Here is a 20,802-nt window from a genome sequence, read left to right as displayed (position 1 = left end):
TTACCTTAGAAGGCATATTAAATTTTGACTCGCATTGAATCCATGGAGAATTTTGTCGCCAAATGGTACACGGGGAGTATGGGGAACATGAAGTGCATAACATGCATGTTGAACTACGTACATAAGAAAAAAAGACAAATTTTAATTAAAAAAAAAACGAATAGATTCTTATTGCAAAACATAACAATTGTCATTGTCTTGACACGGTATCGGTATTTTTATTTATTTATTTATTTTACAAATTCACATAAGTATTATTTTTATAAAGAGAGTAAAACAAGAAATTTCTTGTTTAAAAACGATTAAAACAATTTATAAACAAATATAAAGAATATTTCTCTACAAAACGAGTAACTTAAGGAAATATTATTTGGAGATTGTTAATACAAGCAAGGAGCTTAAAGTAATTGATGTATAAATTTGTACTTATATACATAATTTTGTAAATATTTTACCTTTTATTTATATCGTAAAATTCTTTATTCTATTTGCGTTTAAATAGAATACATTTCATGAAATTTTCTGTACGTCGATAACAGTGATGTGTTATGGCTTCGCGGGGCCCCTAGGATATTTAATTTAGTGGCTCCATTTTATAGCGTTGAATTTTTCTTTTGATCCATAATTTTTTTTACTACAAAAATAAATTTGAGTTAATAGAATATTGATTTAAGAATTTTGGGCCCTTTATTGATAGGTGCCCCAGGCAATTGCTCTTTTTGTCTAAGGATAATACGCCACTGGTCGATACGATTTAAATGTGTGTGAATAGAGTTGGTGTGGGTGGGTAGGTAGGTTGTTAATCTAGTCTTGATCCGCATTGATAGGGGCGGATAAAAGTCTTGAACGGCCCTGTCTATGTATATACATATATACAGACATGTATACTCTTTCGTAACTTTGTAGGAAAGAATGCGCTTGAAATTCGAAAGAAGCAGGTCTTCTTTGTATGTAAGTATAACGTATGTATTCATGTACATGGACTTTGTAAATGGGTTATTTATTTTGAGCTCCATACACGTCAAGTTTTCAATGGGTTTCTTCAATATTTCTTTACTTCGTGTTTTTGAATTCTACGAAAATACGTGTTACTTTTTGTTTTCTATATCGTCGAAGAATCTTAATCTCTTTAAAAACGATTTATTTTCAGTAACAAAAATAAAAATCTAATTCATAAATATATTGTATATTTAAATTTGAAATTAATAATAATTAAAAAGAGAAACAAGTTTACAAAAGTATGTCGAATGAATGACAAAAAACAAAAATTTAACTTTCTCCCCAAAATCAAACATGCATATCTACGTTCCTGAAGAGATTAAGGAACTTTGATTTATTACATTTAAATCATAATAAACGTCGATATCGTTATCGTTATTCACAAACGTATATGTTGTATGAACGGAAAGGGAAAGTTCGTAAATTCTATCCTATGTGTTTCTTTTTTATTTTATTTTATTTTATTTTATTTTATTTTTTCCATCTTTGAAAAAAAAACCAGCACAAAATACAAGTGCGTTAAAGTGCACTAGTAACACGAAAGTAGCAGGGGTAGGGTATAAATTGTAATAGGGACGATGGTGTGTGGTGGTGATTACGGTGGGGGTAAAATTGGAAGGAGAGAAGAGATCATATTGTGCGCGCGCAGTTTTGTCACGAGGTGGGGAGAAGGTCGCGCGCGGGAATAGCTGTCGTAAGTGGGAGAGAGAGTTAGAGTGGTTGGTAGGAAGAGGGGTATCGCGAGTTCGCACGTAACGTGTTCGCACGAGTTTTCAAACGGCAACGTTAGGAAGAAGATCACTATTGACTACTCTTCCTTGTCTTCTTTTCGTTGCTATCCACAGTTTACGTGTTATTTTATTATTTATCCATTCTCTTTTCATTATATTTTTTTGTATTTTATTTTAGACTATCGATCAACACAAATCTTTTGATCAATGACTAACGTGCATCGTGTAGTGAGGACTTTAGTGAAATTAGAAAAATAAAAATCAAAAAAAGTGATTTTTTTATTAGTTATCGTCATTCGTTGTCATCTTTAGGTGGACATCGTTCGAGAATACAGATTTCGATAAAAGTAAGATTTAGTTTTTATATTATTATTATTATTATTCGATTAATTTTTAGATACAATTGTACCGTCCTGATTGTTTTGTTCATTTTGATTAATTGATTTGGTTTGTGTATTATTGTAAGTGCAAATTAATACTAATGAAGAAGAATGGATATTTCGTTAGTTTTCAATTATTTGAAAAATCTATCATGGCGAATTAAAAACGCGCCAAATATTATATACACACACAATGATTGCGTATAAGAAAACAAAAGAAGATCGCACGTTATGAAACAAAGATGGTCGACCCATTCTTTGATGCATTCACTTGTAGGTATACTATTAAATATTAATTAATACAAGTTTCTTCTTCGTATATTTGCTTTAAAAAAAAAAAAAAAAAAATAAAATGTCATACCTTAAGTAAGGAAGATTTACGTTCATTGACCTTTGGACTCGTCTAATTTAAATTTATACTTGTATTATAGGAAATCCATTTATATCAGTTGATCCAATAATTGATCGACACTTTATGCGATTATTTAATTTCAAACCGATGTATACACAAACATAAATAAATATTGTTTTTAGATTCGAATTAAATTAGATGGATAAATATATTTGTATATATAAATATATATTAATATAATGGATTGTAGAAATTGTTAGGAATTTTTGAAATTATATTAATTTTATTTCCTTCAGTTTTAGAAGTTGAATCATTTATTTGAAATTTGTAATAATGCAATTTACATTTGATTTAACAAAATAGATTAAATATCATTTAATATAAATTAGGAAAAATTAATATATTTAATTCTCCATGTTTACTTTTAAATTTATTCTTTTTTTTTATTTATCTTAACAATAAAACTGAATTAAACAATAGAAGGAAAATACAAAGCTAATATTTAAAATAAATAAAAACAGTATTATACTAATGTTTATTTATATTTTTACATAAACTTAAAGGGAAGTTATATAAAATTAAATTATAATACTATAGTTTATAAATAAACTTTATTATTACTTATTAAAATATTAATTGTAAAACTTAACCAAAGTGGAATGTAGAGTTTTCAAATTCGTTTAAACGTTCCTACTTTTTCTTATTTTTTAAAAACTATATTCCTTAAACCTTATATTGTTTCTACAGTCCCTTCTTGGATTAACAAATATTCTAATGAAGACTTAAAGATTTCATTTTATCAATGCTATTTATCAGACGTTCTAAGGTATCTAATTCTCTCTGTGACACAGAGTTTATACTTTCGATTATTTAAGTCCAACTAATATTTACATCCGATAAGATTTTCGATTTTTTTTGTTTTTTTTTTTTGTTTAGATTAGATTACCATAGTATTTATTATTTATTTTTGTTGTGATTTATTCTACGTAAATGCAATTTCCAAGGAGTTACTATAAATATGAATACAGAACGGTCCTTAACGTGAAATCTGAATTAAGATATTAGTTGGAATGATAATTATAACGGTTTTTTTTTTTTATTAACGACACTAGCATTGGTCTCTTTTCTAAATAAAAAATACGTTCAAAATAATATTTAAAGAACGGACGAGTAAGGAAACGATCATTGCCTTTTTTTTTTTAATGTATTTATATGTTAATTTTTTTCTTTTCTAGGAAAGATTTATTCAAGTACGATTATTGAACTTTATTGTTCCTTCTTGGATAGTAAGATATCATAAACTGAGATCGTCTTTCAATACTCATTATCATTCGCATGAATAACTTCGCATATCCAATGAAATATCCTTTATCATTTTTTTTTTTTGTTCAATGTAAGTTGAGTTGATATGTATATATCATAGCATTCATTAATTACATTATTTTACTTTCCAAAATAATATTGTTAGCAAATAGGATCTCTGATATGATGTGTACGTAACGATGATGTTTATTGCATATACATTTTAATTAATTCAGATAAAATAATTAACAATATGATGTAACAAATTCAAACTAATTAACATTGCAAATGTAATTGTTGATCCATTTGTTATTATAGAAATTGTTAGAGATTATGTATGCAATTGTAACATTGTCATATAAATGAACGTAGAGTTAAATTTATCTGAAATTATTTATAAATGGAATAAAATTGAATAAATATATATATATATATATATTTAAAAATAGAAATAATATAATTCATTCGAATAATTATATTCGTCATACATATATACATACATACATATGTACGTACATGCAAATGTAAAATATAAGTATATATACATTTAAATATATATATTCTTAGAACACGTTTCTGGCATAAATTCGCAATGTTCGAGTACAGGCAAATTGTAGTTTGGCTTCTTCCTATTGCACGTGAAACGCAACGCTCTTACGATCGATCTTAACGTCCAAGAAACAACTTGGTTTCTCATCGTTGTGTCGACATCGGACGACTACGACGACGACGACGACGACGACGACGACGAGGACGACGAGAACGGGTCGATGGCCCGTGGAAATATAATTATATGTATACCACACACGCCAATGACGAATACAATAAGTCAATAACTTGAATATGTTTGTATTATAGATCATAGAAATAATTAGAAACTTTGATAATTTATATTTAATTTTAATATACAAAATAATATATGTATTGTTCTATTTCTCTAATTATTTTTTATCATATTTATACATGTGCGTCGTGTGCGTGTGTATATATATATATATATCTGTATGATAGATATTTTATGTTTTTTTCAGAGAGTTTTAAAATTTGAATTATTCATTTTAAAATTAATAATTACAGATAATAATATGTTGTGCCATTTGAAATGATCAAATCTTGACTGTTAACAGAAAACGGTACACGTTACAGGAAACGTATTAATGCATAGAAAAGGATCATTTATAATTGTAACTCTTTTTCTCTTTTTATCTTTCTTTCTTTCTTTCTATCTTTGTATATATCTATACCTTTCTCTTAAACAATTTTAAAATTAATTTATGTTTTGTATGTAAAATAAGATGAACTTATTTTCGTTTAGTTAGTTTCATATTGAAGAAATAGAGAAAGAGATAGAATAAAGAGATAGGATGTAAGTAGTTTTAAGATCTTCTTTCTATCTTTATTGAAATAACCTAGGTATAAGTATAACCTATGTTAGAGCTACCCTACCTACACCTTTTTCTTCTTACAATCAAGACTGGTTCCAGTTATGGAGCACGGAACGCACACCGCAGACGTGCTTGCTAAAGCAACTACAAGCGTTTGTTCTCTTTCTCTCTTTCTCTCTCTCTCTCTCTATTTCTTTTTATCCCTTTTCTATCTTTATTTCTTACTCACCTTCTTTCAAGAAAATTATCATAGAAGAACGGGTGATTTTTCTGTTAAATTTGATCAGAGATTGTCTCTCCTTCTCTTTCTATCATTTATTCGTAATTATATTATGCATGTAAGAGAGAAAGAGAAAGAGAAAGCTATCGTTTTCTCATTTAATTAAAGCGAAAATCTTAGATAAATTATTATTATTAATATCATCATTATTCTTATTATTATTATTATTATTATTATTATCATCATAATTTTTTTGATTTCTTAGATAAAAGAACAATTTTACGACAAGAAGAGAATCATTTAAATCGACTTTAACGAAAAATATTATACTCAATCGCGGTTATAATTATTAATCTTTTTTTTTTTACTAATAAAGAGATTATTTATTCTTTTTAATCGATTAAACCGTTACTCAAATCATCTTTCGTTAATTAAGATTTACTTATATCGGTATCAATTGTTGTTTACAAAATTTACTTCTAATGTGATTGTGAATATTTCGTCGTAATTTAAATATCACTCTCAAATATTAAATGGGAATTATTTTAAGAATAATAAAAAAAAACGAATAGAGAATCTTTATTATTGATCGTAAAGGTAAACTATATAATACGCATTACACATATATGCGTATACATGTGTACCTTGAAGCATGAAAAACGAATTAATCCTGATGTACCTCGCGATAAATTAGTTCGCCAGGCGTGCAGTCCTAATTACTGTTGCAGTTAAGAGAAAGAAAGAAAGAAAGAAAGAAAGAGAGAGAGAGAGAGAAGACTAGAAAATAAAAGAGAAAGAGAGAGAGAGAGAAGAGAAGTTAAAGAAATAAGCACGTTTATATTTACTATGGTAGGAGTATCTTATAACGAACGAGAAATCCCTTATGGCGTTTTTGAAAGGAATACAAGAAAATGATGAAGAAGAAAAAGATAGACTTTCTTTGAAGATAAAGAAAGAAAGAAAATAATATGAAATTAACTTACGACCCAGATCATTCTATTCTTTCACTTAACTCTACTTAATTTCATTAATTTGGTTTTTTTTTTTTTTTACACGACATGTAATAAAAGTCCTATTCTGTCATTATAAATAACAGAATTTTCATCATTTCTTTTTTCTTCACTTCATTCATTCATTCATTTATAATTCACACACATAAATACATGAAGAGTTATCGAAATGATTTTTGAGATAAAAAATACAAATTTCATTCATTCATTCATTCATTCATTCGTTCGTTCGTTCGTTCGTTCGTTAGGTCGGTCGTTCATGGTTCGATTTTAAATGAGAGACTGTGTACAAACGTTTAGACATTTGTTTTCATACTTATGTAAAATAGTTTGATGTTTGATGATACATGGTACACATACACGTGTGTCTCTATGTATTTGGGGGGAATGAAAAAAAAATTCGTCGAGAGTTTTCGATAACGATGAGATGGAGAAAACAAACATCGAACGAGTTGGACGTGTTTCAATGCAAAATAAAATAAAAAACAGAGAGAGAGAGAAATCATAGAAGGGTGATTCAACGTACGAGTAGAAAAAAAAGAAAAAAAAATATAATAAATAAAAATATAAACAAGAAAGCGAAAGATGAATAAATTCTGATGTAGTATAGTAGAAGTTAAGTTATGTAGGTCGAGAATTAATTTGTGCTTCCTTCTTTCCTGATTGATTTTTATGTTTTTCTATTTCCAGCTCTCTTTCTCTCTTTTCATTTTCTTCTTGTTTTTTTTTCTTTTTTTTTTTTTTCTTTTGCGTTCAGGGGATTTATAAACTTTTAATTCTCTTAAATCTCTCTTATACTATCCAGCAAAGTATCCAATGCAAAGTGGTGTATATGTATCTCCTCTTTCGTGGCTTTCGATTCCCAGGATGCAGCAAAGAAGCATAGTCTCTCTTTCTCTCTCGGTTGGAATTACCGTGAACGTATTAGATTTCTATTTCCGCAAGCGTGCGTGCGTGCATGCGTGCGTGCATGCATGCGTGAGTGCTTGCGTGCATACGGGCGTGCGTGCTCGTTCGCTCGATTCTCGATTTTTCAAATTCACCTGTAAATTATTCAGATCACTGTGATGAATGTACATATATTCTCTTAAAAAAGAAAAAAAAAAAGAAAAACCAGAAGAACTTTATATTTTGTCATCTATTTTTATTTTTTATTTTTCATTCGTTTTGATAAATCGAACGTTTTGAATCGAAATTCATAAAGAGAGAGAAAAGAAGAATTTCGTATAATAGTTGCATTCTGCATTCGATTTTTATATCCTTCATTTTGTATTTTTATTATATTCGTATGTTAACTCTAAAGAAAGATATTTCGATTTATTTATACATGAATTACAAAGTACGATGAGATGCAGGTCAACATTCCAGCTAACACATGTCTACTTTTATAGAGACCTCGTCAAACCGGTCGGCATTCTCGCCAAGGATTTTCCCATTTTTGGTTGGAAGTTGTAAAAAAAAAAAGAATAAATAAATAAATAAATAAAAAGGAAAGTAAAAATAAGGTCTCGTACGAGAACGTGTATTTTAAGTTTCGATAGTTTGATAATATGGTATTTCGATATTTCACTGTAAGCTGACTCAAAGTTGCACGAAGATTTTTTCCTTTTTATATGCTTTCATCGATCTCACTTGATCTACATGGATCATCGTTACAATATCACACTGTACTGTAATATTATAAAGTTTATATGTGTATGCGTGTGTGTGAATATATATATATAATTATACAATTACAATATTAAATAGTAATGCGATTAGCAAGAATAATAATTATATGATTAAAATAATAATAATAATAATAATAATAATAATAATAATCACGCATTCATTTTATGTTTATGGTGTTGGCGTAATAAAAACAAAAAACAACATGTATCTCTTATATTATGTATATTATTATTCGTATCATTATACTTATTATCAATTTTTGTTTGTAATTTATTCTTTTTTTTTTTCTCTCTTAAATATTATTAAATTATTATAATTAAACTCGATTAGGATCGTCAAGTATAACACAACGGACATAGCACTCGACACGTAGCTGTTTCCCTTGGACAATCGATCGGAAGTTGTTATAGAGAGCGAGACAATTCTCTCTCTCTCTCTCTCTTCCCTCCCTCCCTCTCATTCTCTTTCTCTCTTTCCACTCTCCTCTTTCTATCTCTTTCTTTTTCCCTTTAGGAAGTAGTTGCACGCACGACTATATCGCTTGGAGCTATCATACGAGCACAAGTGGCCGCGTGCAGAAAGTGCAAATGCAACGGCGGTGAGGGCGCAGTAAACCCCCCCTCCTCCTCCCTACGTTCCTCCCCCAACCCCTTTCTTTTCTTTCTCTCTCTCTCTCTCTCAATTCCTCCCCTTTTTTTTTTCTTTCTTTTTCTTTTTCATCTACAACAAAAGCTCCATCAGGAGGAGAAAACACGCGAGGGATAGAAACGCGAAACGCTTCAACGTTTCATTCGCGTACCCGCTAATAATGAATCCGTGCGCGTCGGCTTATTCTTTGTGGTTTTCTTTGTTATTTTCTACTTTTTCTCTTCTTCTTCTTCTTCTTCTAATTCTTTTCTATCTTGTTTCTTGATTTTTAACTTTTGTCTTTATAAATAATTTTATTTAATGTTATTTTTCTATTTACCACGTTCGCGAGAAGTGTACCTAGCCGCCGTGTGTGTATCTTAAAAATCATGTGTATAATTCTTATAATATGTAAATGAAATTTCTAATTGTTCTTTTAATTTGGATCTTTTTTTTTTTTAATTATTATTATTATTATTATTATTATTATTATTATTATTTTTATCCGAGAGAAGAGAAGAGAAATTGTCGCAATTTTTCTTTTTTTTTTTTTTTTATTTTAATTCGTCACAATTGTACGCGAAGAGAGAGTATATTATTACAATTATTTTATATTAATGCGATCTTATTGTTCTTTACCTCTATGATCATTTTTATTTTACATTTTCCGTCCTTCATTAATGAAAATATTTGAGTTTTAATTTTTTTTTTTTTTTTCTTCTCATTTTCTTTTCCCATCTCTTAATTCTATCTCATTGTTCCTACCGTCATTATTATAATTATAATTATTGTTGGTATATAGAAAAGAAGATGTAAAATAGAGAAATGTCTCCTCCTCCTCCTCCTCCTCCTCCTCCTCCTCCTCCTCCTCCTCCTCCTCTCTTCAGTTTGATACTCGAATGTTCGTAAAAGCGATAATAATAAAAGATCGATGATGATGAGTTGTTCACGATGAATAAAAAAAATCATCATCCCTTTTCTATCCTACGAATCTTATACTCACGACGAATTTTCATTTTGTCATATACGATCTTGTTTTTTTCCTTTTTTTTTTTTTTTCATTCGTTGAAAAGAGATAAAAGATCATATTCCTACGTCAAGGATGATGATCGTCTAAAGCATACATACATACGCACATGCAACACACACATAAAATTCTTTCGCTTAGAACACAAAAAAGTATTTTAATCTCTTCAAATGTCTCTCTTCGTTCTCATTTTACTTTAAAGAGTTGATAAAAAAAAAAAAAAAAAAGAACTTTGTTAAATTGTCCTAAAGGTTTGTCCACAATTGTATTATTTTCATCAAACATTTCAATTTAAGGTTCAATGTTTTTTATTTGAAAATATTGTCTACAATAATTAATATTTTATTTTATTTTATTTTTATTTTATTTTAACGAAGTAGAGACCAGTAGAAATATTGTTTGTTATTTTTTACTTTTGGCAGAAATTTCTCTCTTATTTATTTTGGCATGATTTTTAAAAAATGGGGGAACTTTTTTATTTAACTTTAAAATAAATAAAAAAAAAAAAACTAAAAGAAAACAAATGTTTTACTTTAAAAAATACTTTTTTTTAGGGGTTGGGTGAAAGGGCTGGTATGAATGAAGAAAGAGAGAGAGAGAGAGAGGGGGGGGGATTTGTTTAGAGATAATTTAGTAAAATGTTCGGCATATTCTTTCGTAGAATTTTAATTAATCGTCGTAACGTAAACAAAACAAAACAAAACAAAACAAAAAAAAACATTATTGTTTTAGAAAAAGAACAAAAAAGTAATCGCCGAAAAAAATGTCGGTGGAGGAGGGTGGTAAAATAAGGCGTCCAGCGAAGGCGCGGCTAACACAAGGAACGATACGTAAATGAAGCCAAATGAGAGAGGAATGACGCTTCCAATATCGAGCTATGAGAAGCTTCTCGATCAGGTTCGAGAGCTTACTCACGAGACGAGACTGTTGCAACGAGACTTGCATTCTGCTCTCTACAACGCGAACATCCCTCCCCCGGACGTGAATCACAATTTTACTTACGACAGACGCGATTATAAAAAAGGTAAGTCCAATTGTGTGTCTTCCTTTTTGTCGTCGGACAAAAAAAAGGGAATGTAGTTAAAAAAAATATTCGATCACATAAACGATAAGATAAGATAAGCTTTTCCTCCATTTTTTCTTTTTCTTTCGTTTCGTTTCGTTTCATTTGTATTACAAGGAAAGGAATGTGTGTAAGTCGTACATGCACGATATCTAAATTATTTGATTAGAAATTTTGTCCACAATTTTTTTTAGTAGATAAATCTGTATAAGTATAATAATATTGCAATTTTTTTATATGAAAATAATTTTGATTGAGATATTTTTGTTATTTATTATTCTTGAAAGTAAGTTATCTTCTTATGCTTATATATATATATTAGATATATAGAACACACGGGTTACGCATACCATTTCCAAAGAATTTGCCGTGCATCCAAGATTACGTCCCGTTATCGGTGCCATGAAAGAGAGAGAGAGAGAGAGAGATAGATAGAGATAGAGAGAGAGAGAGAGAAAGAGAAAGACGCGTGAAACTCGATTTAAACTATCACGAAGAGGATCGTGACACGTGCTATGTCTAGCGCATGGCGTCTGGACGTTGAAGAGACGACGATGGCTTTGGATCGGTGCCACCAGAAACTAACGCAGCTTTCCACGAGAACCAAATCGACCTGGAAAAAAGAAAAGAAAAAAAGAAGAAAAAAGAGAACAGAAAAAAAAAATACTAAAATATTGGATGAATCTCCCTTTCTCTCTTTCTCCCTGTTCTGTTTGTCTCTCGTACACGTAGAAAAAAAAAAAACAAAAAAATATTTCAAATTAAATTTAAATTGAAATTTCCAAATAAAATAAACAGTCTACGATAAAAAAAAAAAAAAAAGAAAAAATATTTTATCACATTTTAGAAAAAATATATATATATATAACAATTTTACAATGTAATTATATGATTTTTGTCAATTGTGACACTTGTTAAAATGTTATCAACTTTTTTTTCATCAATAATTATATTTAACAGTCGAATGAATGAAAAAAAAAAAGAAAAATATAATATAGTTTTTTTTGGATCATTAAATGTTACCACAATATTAATTATTTTAATGATAATTAAAATTTGTGATCATTTTGTTCTATTTTTATTTAATTTATTTCTTTCAACTGAATGTCTGTTAAAGATTTATGATAAATAAAAAAACAAATGTATAATATAACTTAGATCATTTTGTAAATCATTTTGTAACTACTATTACATAGATGCATTAATTGTTACATACTAGTAAATAAAAGTAGATGGGGTTTTGACAGTGTAGACTTTTGGCTCGGTGACAGTGAACAAGATAAAAAGGGAGGATAAAATGTTTCTACGAATTTGCTCTCTCTCTCTCTCTCTCTAATCTTTCTTCTTTGAACTTACATTTACACAGTGCATACACACACACACAAACACACACGTTCACATATATACACGTGAATAACGCATAGGGAAAAGACCATTACTATTCCTATTTTATTTGGCACGTATAACAGGAAATTTAGGTGTGTGATACAATAGGTGGTGGGATGAACAGGAAAAAAAAAGAGAGAGAAGAGGGAGAGAGAAAAAGAGAGAGAAAACGTATTTCGAGCGAGTAAACGAGATCTTCGATGCATTCACGTGTAGGAAACAGTTGTATGTGCGAGTAAGCGAGACAGACAGATAGGACATGCATAAAAAAAGAGAGAGAGAGAGAGAGAGAAAAAGATAGAAATGAAATTTGCTCAATGTCCTTAAAGATTAGACTTTTAGATGACAGAAGAGAAATATCGTTCGAACGTTGAGGATATAAATACCAAATTTTGATTATTTTTTTTCTTTCTAATAATTTAATCATTTTTTTTTTTTCTTTTTTTTTCTCTCTCTCTCACTTACCCTCTTTCTCTCTCTCTCATTTTTCCTTTTCATCGTTTTACCTTATTTTTCTCTTTTTGTTTTTTTTTTGTTTGTTTTCATCAATTTTGTTCTTCAATTTTGTTCTCTCAATTCAAGTACAATTTTAGCGATGACTAATTATCGCGAAGAGGTAAAATTGAAGGAGTAGTTGTTAACGAGAACTAACCTCGTCTCGATTCAAAGGCAAACCACGTAAAGATGTGTGTATTTAATGTATGCATGTGTGTATGTAAAAGAGGATGATGAAGAGAAACGTGTGCTACCAGGCATCGAAATAATTTTGGTTAGGCTCGAGTGACTCAAGTTCGAGGGCAATTCGCATATGGATTTTCTCAGTGAGTAGTACTCATTATGATCAACGTGTTATGATGTTGCCGCCATGTAATTGGCCAAAAGGATTTGAACAATTTTTCTGCTAAAGAAATTTCTTTATTTCTTTCTTTCTTTCTTTCTTTCTTTTTGTCTTTCTTCCTCCGTGTACTCGTATTTATCAAACGCGAGTAATGTTTTATTTAAAGAACTCAAGAGGGTTGCTGCTTGATCCTCTTTTTCTTTTTCTCTTTTTTTGCTTCTTCTGCTTCTTCTGGTAACAGTATTTTTATTTACGTATATATGCATGCACATACGTAACACCGTTCAATTACATAAACACGTGCGAAGAAGTAGAACTGTCTATCAGTTTGTTCGAGCACTCTTCTCATTACTTTTGCATCTTTCTATCACGATTTTACATACACAATACGGTTTTATAAATCGTCTCTAACGAGTTTGAGAATGTATAAATGATTAGTTATGTTGGAGTAAGGTATTTTTGAAAAAATAGTAATTTTTAATCTTCTGTCTTACTCTATTTTGTTTTTTTGTAGATACAACATCGAAATTTGTGTTTTGTAATATTAATGATATTAGTATAAAATTTACTATACTAATATTATATATTATAATATTATTAATAATATAATAAACGATAAAAAATATTATATTACTATAGTAAATATATAAATTATTTAATATTTATTTAAACAAATATTATTATTAATAATAATAAATGTATCTTTTTTTTCAGGAAGAATACTGGCAGACAATATATTAAGAAAAGACGAAAAAAGACGTAGGACTGAGGATGGGCAAGGTCCTTTCGTTGAGTGCAAGTGAGTTAATAATATTTAGACAAAAAATATGTACTTTAAAAGATAAAACTTTCAAAAGAACCTACAACAACCACCACCATCCCTTTCTTTCCTTTTCTTTATGCTTCTTCGTTACAGGCATGCACAACACACTACGCAAGTTGTATACAGCAGCTTTTACTTAGTTCTGGGTTGATGGCACCAAATACTGTGCCGGACGCGTCTTTGCTCTTGCAACGTTCTGAAAAACTTTTGTGATCGTTAGCTTTCATCTTCTGTGCATGCCTGTAAGCATGGTTATTCTCTGTCGCGCATTTATCACTACCACTATACTAAAACCATCACACATTTATTTATTTCACGTTTCAACGCTTCACTTTTCATTCTTTCTTTTTTGCCGTTGGTGGTTGTTTCTAAAATTGTCTAGTATTTTACACCGAGATATTTTAATGGAAACACCTTTACATTTTCTATTGTTCATCTATTTTTTAAATTTTATCTTCATATATCTCTTTTGATATTTATATGCGTTTCCATTTAAATGTTTCATTTAATTTCAATATAAACGTTTTAACCATCGTAACAACTATTTATTACGAATGAATGATCTTATACAATTCTAAACATTTGTTTACAACCAAGAATAATTTATTCTTAAATATTTAATTTAAAATTTAAAAAAAAAATAAAAATTGATATAATTAATAAGAAATATTTATATGATTTTACCAGCAATCTTCGACTTCGTCCACGGTTCCTATCAAATTTGGAGAGTGTCGACTATTTTAGATCGAGCGACCTCACCAGTCGACTTTTGGCCCAGAGAAACTACGAGCACGATCGATTGATCTCGCAGGTAAGCTGTTATATATTGGCTGCTGGTGTTAGTAGGCAATTGGTTCCTTTGAACTACGTTTCGTGCAAGCAAGCAAGTAAGCAAGCAAGCAAGCAAACTAGCAAGCAAGCAAGCAATCAAGCAAGCAGTAAGTGTGAACGTGTAAGAGCTTCGTTAACGAACCCTCTCCTTTGTCCACACGCACCATCATCATCATCATCATTATCATCATCATCACCATCACCATCATCCTACAACCGAGCTTAGTAATTTAATGTTGGACGACACTGTTGGACCAAGTGTAAGCCAATTAACAAGCAATCACTTACGTTTTGTAGAAATGTATACTACCAACCGTAGTTTTTATTTTTCTATCCAATTGTCCAATTAGAAAGTAATCTTGTCATTTATGTTCCTTTTTTTCCTTACAATGGAAAATAAATTACTAATTGATTAGAAAATTGTTGTCCACTTGGTGAAAGTTTGTTTAGAAATTGGCCACTTTCCAAAAGCAAGTAGTCTAATTACTAATTATTCTTCTGTTACCTCATCAAAGAGACATTTATAACGTCCATTGGACAACAGAAATTAACTCTTATTTATCTCTTGAACCTTACGATCATTATCATCATCATCGTCGTCGTCATCATCATCATTAAAAAGATATCTATGCAAAGTATACTAAAAACTTAACATTTCTCGTATGATGAGACATCTAAAAGTACATATGTATATATATATATATATATATATATATACTTATGAATCATGTCTGTCATTATCTCATTCAGCTTGACGCGACAGATATGATCTATGTAAAAAGAGATATCACTTATTTCTGGAATTATGTTGATAATCGTTTTTTTATCAGCCAGTCATTAATACATTCTTATAGTTAGATTATTTCCTTCGAACAGTTGCGTTATCAGATGTCTTCAGATTTTTTTCCTACTTTTTTTTTATAAATTATTTTTTAAGGTCAGTGAGTGAGAGAGAGAGAGAGGTCGCATTCTAGGGAACACGTGTATTAATATCTATGGAACTATCAGCAACGAGCGAGTTAATTCGTTGCATCCGTAGTTGCTTGCTTGCTTGCTTTGCTAGCTTGCCTAGCACGCTGTATTTTCAACCGCAGTGCAGTCGATATTAATGCAACGAAACGTACTTATTACAGCATTAGATTAGATATGGGAATCGATATTATTTTCTCTTTTTTTTTTGAGAGAGAGAGAGGTGGAGGGAGGACGAGGGAAGGAGGAATAGAGGGGATTTTTTTCAAGCTGATAATCTGTAAAAGTATTTCAGAGATTGTTATTTTCTTTTCACGCGCCAAGTTTTTCATATTCACACGGTGTGTATCCGTTTAGAAGAATACTTAATAGTGCGATACTTTGACCTTAACACGACCCAACCTGAACTGTTGTTGTTGTTTAAAGGTTACGTAATTGTACTGTATATAATTGATTTGTGTAGGTTGCATCTATGGTGCGTTATGGGATGTGTATCTTGTTAATGTGAGGATTTTTATTTGACTATTTTGTTGTATTGATTTATTCATTTTTTTGTTATGTTTATTTTTATTTTTTACAGTGTTATAAATTTATTTTTAAAAAATATTTTGTTACAAATTTGATTGAATCTCGACGCTTGTATATTCATGAAAAATTTATAATGCAACGGATGAGAGATAATTGTGATAGATGTATATATGCGCATGTATGTATGTTTTTGTGTGTGTTACACGTATAAAGTGTGGTATTTAAACGAGGAACAATTTGAACGTTTCTATATCATTTATAAATAACAAGTTTGTAGGAAATATTTTTTTTTTTTATTACTCATGAAAAACTTTTTAAATGGTCTATTTTATATATTCATAGTTGATTTATAATGCATATATATATATATATATATATATATATATATATATATATATTGTATATTGATCAAATATCATATGTAAATAAAAAGTTAAGAATATTAAAATGAAATAAAATGTTAACATGTAAAATATTTAGTGTATTAAAGCGAGAAATTGACAAAGTTTCAAATTGCCCACCCTGTATATTTGAATAGAAATGATAAACATTCTAAAGCACAAGATTAAGTAAAAATAATACATTTCTTTGTACGATTATCATCAATTTAGTGAGTTTTACGAACGTTTATCGTAATCATTATCAAAACGTTTCAAGTTCAATGCTACGAATGAAAAGTGCGTTCTCTCGAAAACACCCAATGTATATGCTTGTCCTTCCGCGTGCCCTTCACATACATACGCACACACTCTCACAGACACAGATATCTATCTATATATAAAGCATATATATCAGCAGGGGTGGTAGAAAATTATGGGGAAATCGTGTTAGAGTAAGAGAGAAGAAGAAGAAGAAAAAGAAGTGAAGGAAGAGAAAGAGAAATTTCATTGGCGAGCATGCGCCATACTCATGGGGGAAAGATTCAGGGGGATTGGGTGAAGCTACGGGGAGTTGTGAGAGGGTTTTACCACCACTCTCTACTTACAGGGAATGTTATTGATCAGGCTTTCTCTCTCTCTCTTTTTGTGTGTCCCTTCTTTCAATCCAACAAATAGCCCGAAACTGTTTAACTAACCCCCATAGAAAAGAATACTGGCATTCATAAGTATCTGCATGTTTTTTTTTTCTTTCTTTCTTTTTATTTTTTTATTTTTTATTTTTATTATAATAAATGTTCAATTATAATCCCAAATCTTTAATTATTTATCTGCATTATGTATCTGCATGTTTTTTTTTCTTTCTTTCTTTTTATTTTTTTTATTTTTTATTTTTATTATAATAAATGTTCAATTATAATCCCAAATCTTTAACTATTTAGTTAAGAAGACTTAATTTTAAAAAAAAAAAGAAATTTGATTGTCCAGTCATTTTGTCAATTTTGTTAACATTTAATTTCTATGACATGTTCCTCTCTGTCAGTATATATATATATATATATATATATATATATATATATATATATATATATATATATATATATATATATATATATAAAAGAATTACATCGGTGAGTAGAACACAAATAAGATCGTTTAATCTTGTGACCTGTAGAATGTTCTTTTTATTATAAAAAAAAAAAAAAAAAGATTATAGTTTATTTCTTTTTAAAAGGTCGAATGTAAATAAGATTTGAATGTACCTTAAAGGGATACAGTGAAAGGGTTGAAAAGGCTGCAGATAGATCATGGAGCAGGAAGATTATGTATATAGCAGGAGAGAGTAGGAGAAATAGAGAGAGAGAGAGAGAGAAAGAAAACAGAGAGAAAGGAGATCGAATGTGAGAGAAAAAGAGAAAAGTAGAGTATGAGTAAGTGAGAAAGAGAGAATGATAGAGTGGGAGATGTTGAGAAGAATAAGAGAGAGAGAGAGATAGAGAAAGAGAGAGAAAGAGAGAGAGTGAGAGTGAATCAGTGATGGCGCATAGCAGCCAGGCCGAGCCCAGCTGTTCTTCGATCCCCTATCCTACGTCAGTTTATATCAGCCACTTAGGCTACGTGCATTCGAGATTCCTCATTTTCCTCGTTAAATATCATATACGTTTATTGTTGAGAAAGAAAAAAAAGAAAAAAAAAATAGAAAAATTAAAAAAAATTACAAGAAAAAAGTATTTAATTGTAAAAAAAAAAACACGAAAGAAATTTCATTTTTCAAATTCAACAGATATAAGAAAAACAGTAAGAGATTGATGAATCATTCGTTTCAATTGTTTCTTTTTTTTTTGCTACATTTAAAAAAGAATATATATATTTGATAATCAATCGAATTTGTTGAGTCGATATTGAAAGTATTTTTGAAATTATCTCAAAGATTTTTTTTTTCAAAGTCCTGAAATTACCAAAGACGTTTTGTTGTGCGTTTCGTTTCTTTGCAGTCAAGCTTGTTATCATTCGACCTTCCACGCTCTCGATTCTTTCCGTTATGGACGGCTCAGTGTGACGGTTCTTTTAAGTCTTTACTATACATACATACATACATAGATACATACATACATACACACATACCACATTGTGACGCCGGTTTTTCCATTCCTTTCAATTTAGTTCTTGTTCGTTTCTTCGTCCTGACTGAGTCGTTTAAGTGTAGAACTCTTGAATTAAGTTGAAACGCGTTTGGTGATCAAATGTTTGATTCGTGTACGAATTGAAATGCACGATGACTATATATTGTGATGATATATATATATATATATCAATTAGAAAAAATTGTTTCGTTGAATTATAATCTTCGAACAAATATATCAACACTCATTGTTTCGTAGATTATTTTTAATGTGCAAGTGGTATATAGAAGATCCGTGTTCGGAAAGAAATGCTAATTTTAGAAAGACACGTTGACAGTTTAGTTTGCTGAACCTTTACGATCAGCTTCTGTTTTTTTTTTTTTTTTTAAACTCCTCGAGTTATTTCCTATAGGATCTTATGGAGGATGTTGCGTCGAGCACGTGGCCCGCAAGTTGCACGCTTGGCATACAAAGAACATCGTAAAAACGTAGCCCGAGTCCGCAGCAGTAGCAGCAGCTGCTGTTGCTTTGCTGTACTGTGCTGTGCCTGCGTATGACTATAAATGGAACGTCAAGAAGGGACATCGATGCGTGTTGTTCACCAAACGAAAAAAAATTCATCCGCGAGTAAGATCGTCGAAGATATTTATTTTATAATCTTATCGATTATTCTTCTTAATACATAAATAAGAAAAAAAAGAGAACAAATAGAGACAAAAGATATTCACATATCGTTCGTTTAAACACACACGCACACATACATAAGCAAACACATATATACATGGGACCAGAATAAACAAGGTGTGAAGAAGGTTAGTTGCTATAAAAGAAAGGGGTTACTGAAATGGCATTGAGGGACATTTTGAAAATCTTTGCTTCGACGCATGCGTCGAACTCCTGTCCGACATCTGATGGAGCACGATGAGATTGGAGGAGAAAGAGGAGGAAAAGAGGAGTTGGAGGTTCTAGAGAAAGCAATTCTACTATTGAAGAGACACATCGATGATGTTACTACGTCCCATCAAGCCAGGACAACGTTTGATCTGTCATCGTGACGTTTAAAAGACATTTCATTTAGTTCTTCGGACAAATTTGTTATATTTACGTTCAAACATTTATATCTCGGAGATCAATAAATTTTGGATTAAGTTGATAAAAGATGCCTAAAGAGAATCCTGGAGATCAGATAAATCGTTCTTCGATAAGACATCTGTCAGATGATCCTCGTCAAGGATCATTTAATTCTTCGACACGTCAACGATCAAACAACACGATGATTCCCTTGCCATGTTCTACGAAATTGTTGTCATCGAATATTACAACGGTGAATTCAAAAACTGTTAAGACTAAGGCAAATCGTTTGAGATTAATCATGGAAAATAAGAAGGAAGCTTTGGATGCTATCGAGAAAGAAGATCAATACGACGATAAATCTTACAACGATCGTTTTAACGCAACTTCGACGATCTTACGATATTCAAAATTCTCACGGGATAATTATCGGACTAGAGATTGCAAGGTGATTGTCCTTATAATGAAAGAACGTGTCGTAGTTGTTGTTTACGTAATATCCTCCTTCGATTGCAGAAGGCGTGTCTTTAGTGTTAGACGATCGTGTGTGTGTGTTTCTTATTCGTTTAGATTTTTAAAAAACGATCTGTCAAATCGATCAATTCATTACAAAATTATGCAGAAATTCTAGCAATCCTTAAAATGACCAAAAAAAAAAAAAAACAAACATTAAATTAACACACAATTTAATAAATACCATTATTCGAGAATATTTTTGATATAAAATAAACATCTCATTATCTCGTAGAAAACTTTCAAGATACTTATCAGTTATGTTACTCGTTAATAAATAAGTCATTAACAATAAGAAAATAAGATCATACCTTTATTCAATAAAAGTTAAGTTACTTTCTTTTTCTTGTACTTTTTTTAATTAATACATTCAAACTTCATTTAAAATCTTGAATTTTTAGACCATTGAGAGTTGGTAGCTTTCTGCATAATTTTGTTCAATTATTCTTTTATAAACACGATTTTGATTCATTTTTGAGTCTACATTTGAATGATGTTTATATTTATATGATGATAGTTCCTTCTTCTTCTTTTTCTCTTAGCACGATGAATAATTTTCAATCAATTATACGATCT

At 30.0% G+C, this 20,802-nt stretch overlaps 1 protein-coding gene across 1 annotated transcript in view; it reads left to right on the top strand.

Annotated features, from left to right (window-relative positions):
• The first annotated feature begins 123 nt into the window (after window positions 1-123).
• Window positions 124-20,802, top strand: part of LOC107074525 (uncharacterized) — a 34,380-nt gene continuing 13,701 nt past the window's right edge. Inside the window, 4 exon segments of the mRNA XM_015336045.2 lie at window positions 124-2,077; window positions 10,437-10,728; window positions 13,706-13,790; window positions 14,502-14,625. Coding sequence (XP_015191531.2) covers window positions 10,539-10,728; window positions 13,706-13,790; window positions 14,502-14,625 — 399 coding nt within the window. The 5' untranslated portion in view covers window positions 124-2,077; window positions 10,437-10,538.

Source organism: Polistes dominula, unplaced genomic scaffold (assembly GCF_049000335.1).
Source record: "Polistes dominula isolate Pdom_NZ unplaced genomic scaffold, Pdom_raw_medaka contig_373, whole genome shotgun sequence".
NCBI lineage: Eukaryota > Metazoa > Arthropoda > Insecta > Hymenoptera > Vespidae > Polistes > Polistes dominula.
The sequence above is the reverse complement of the archived record's forward strand: the minus strand, read 5'-3'. Positions and strand labels throughout refer to the sequence as shown.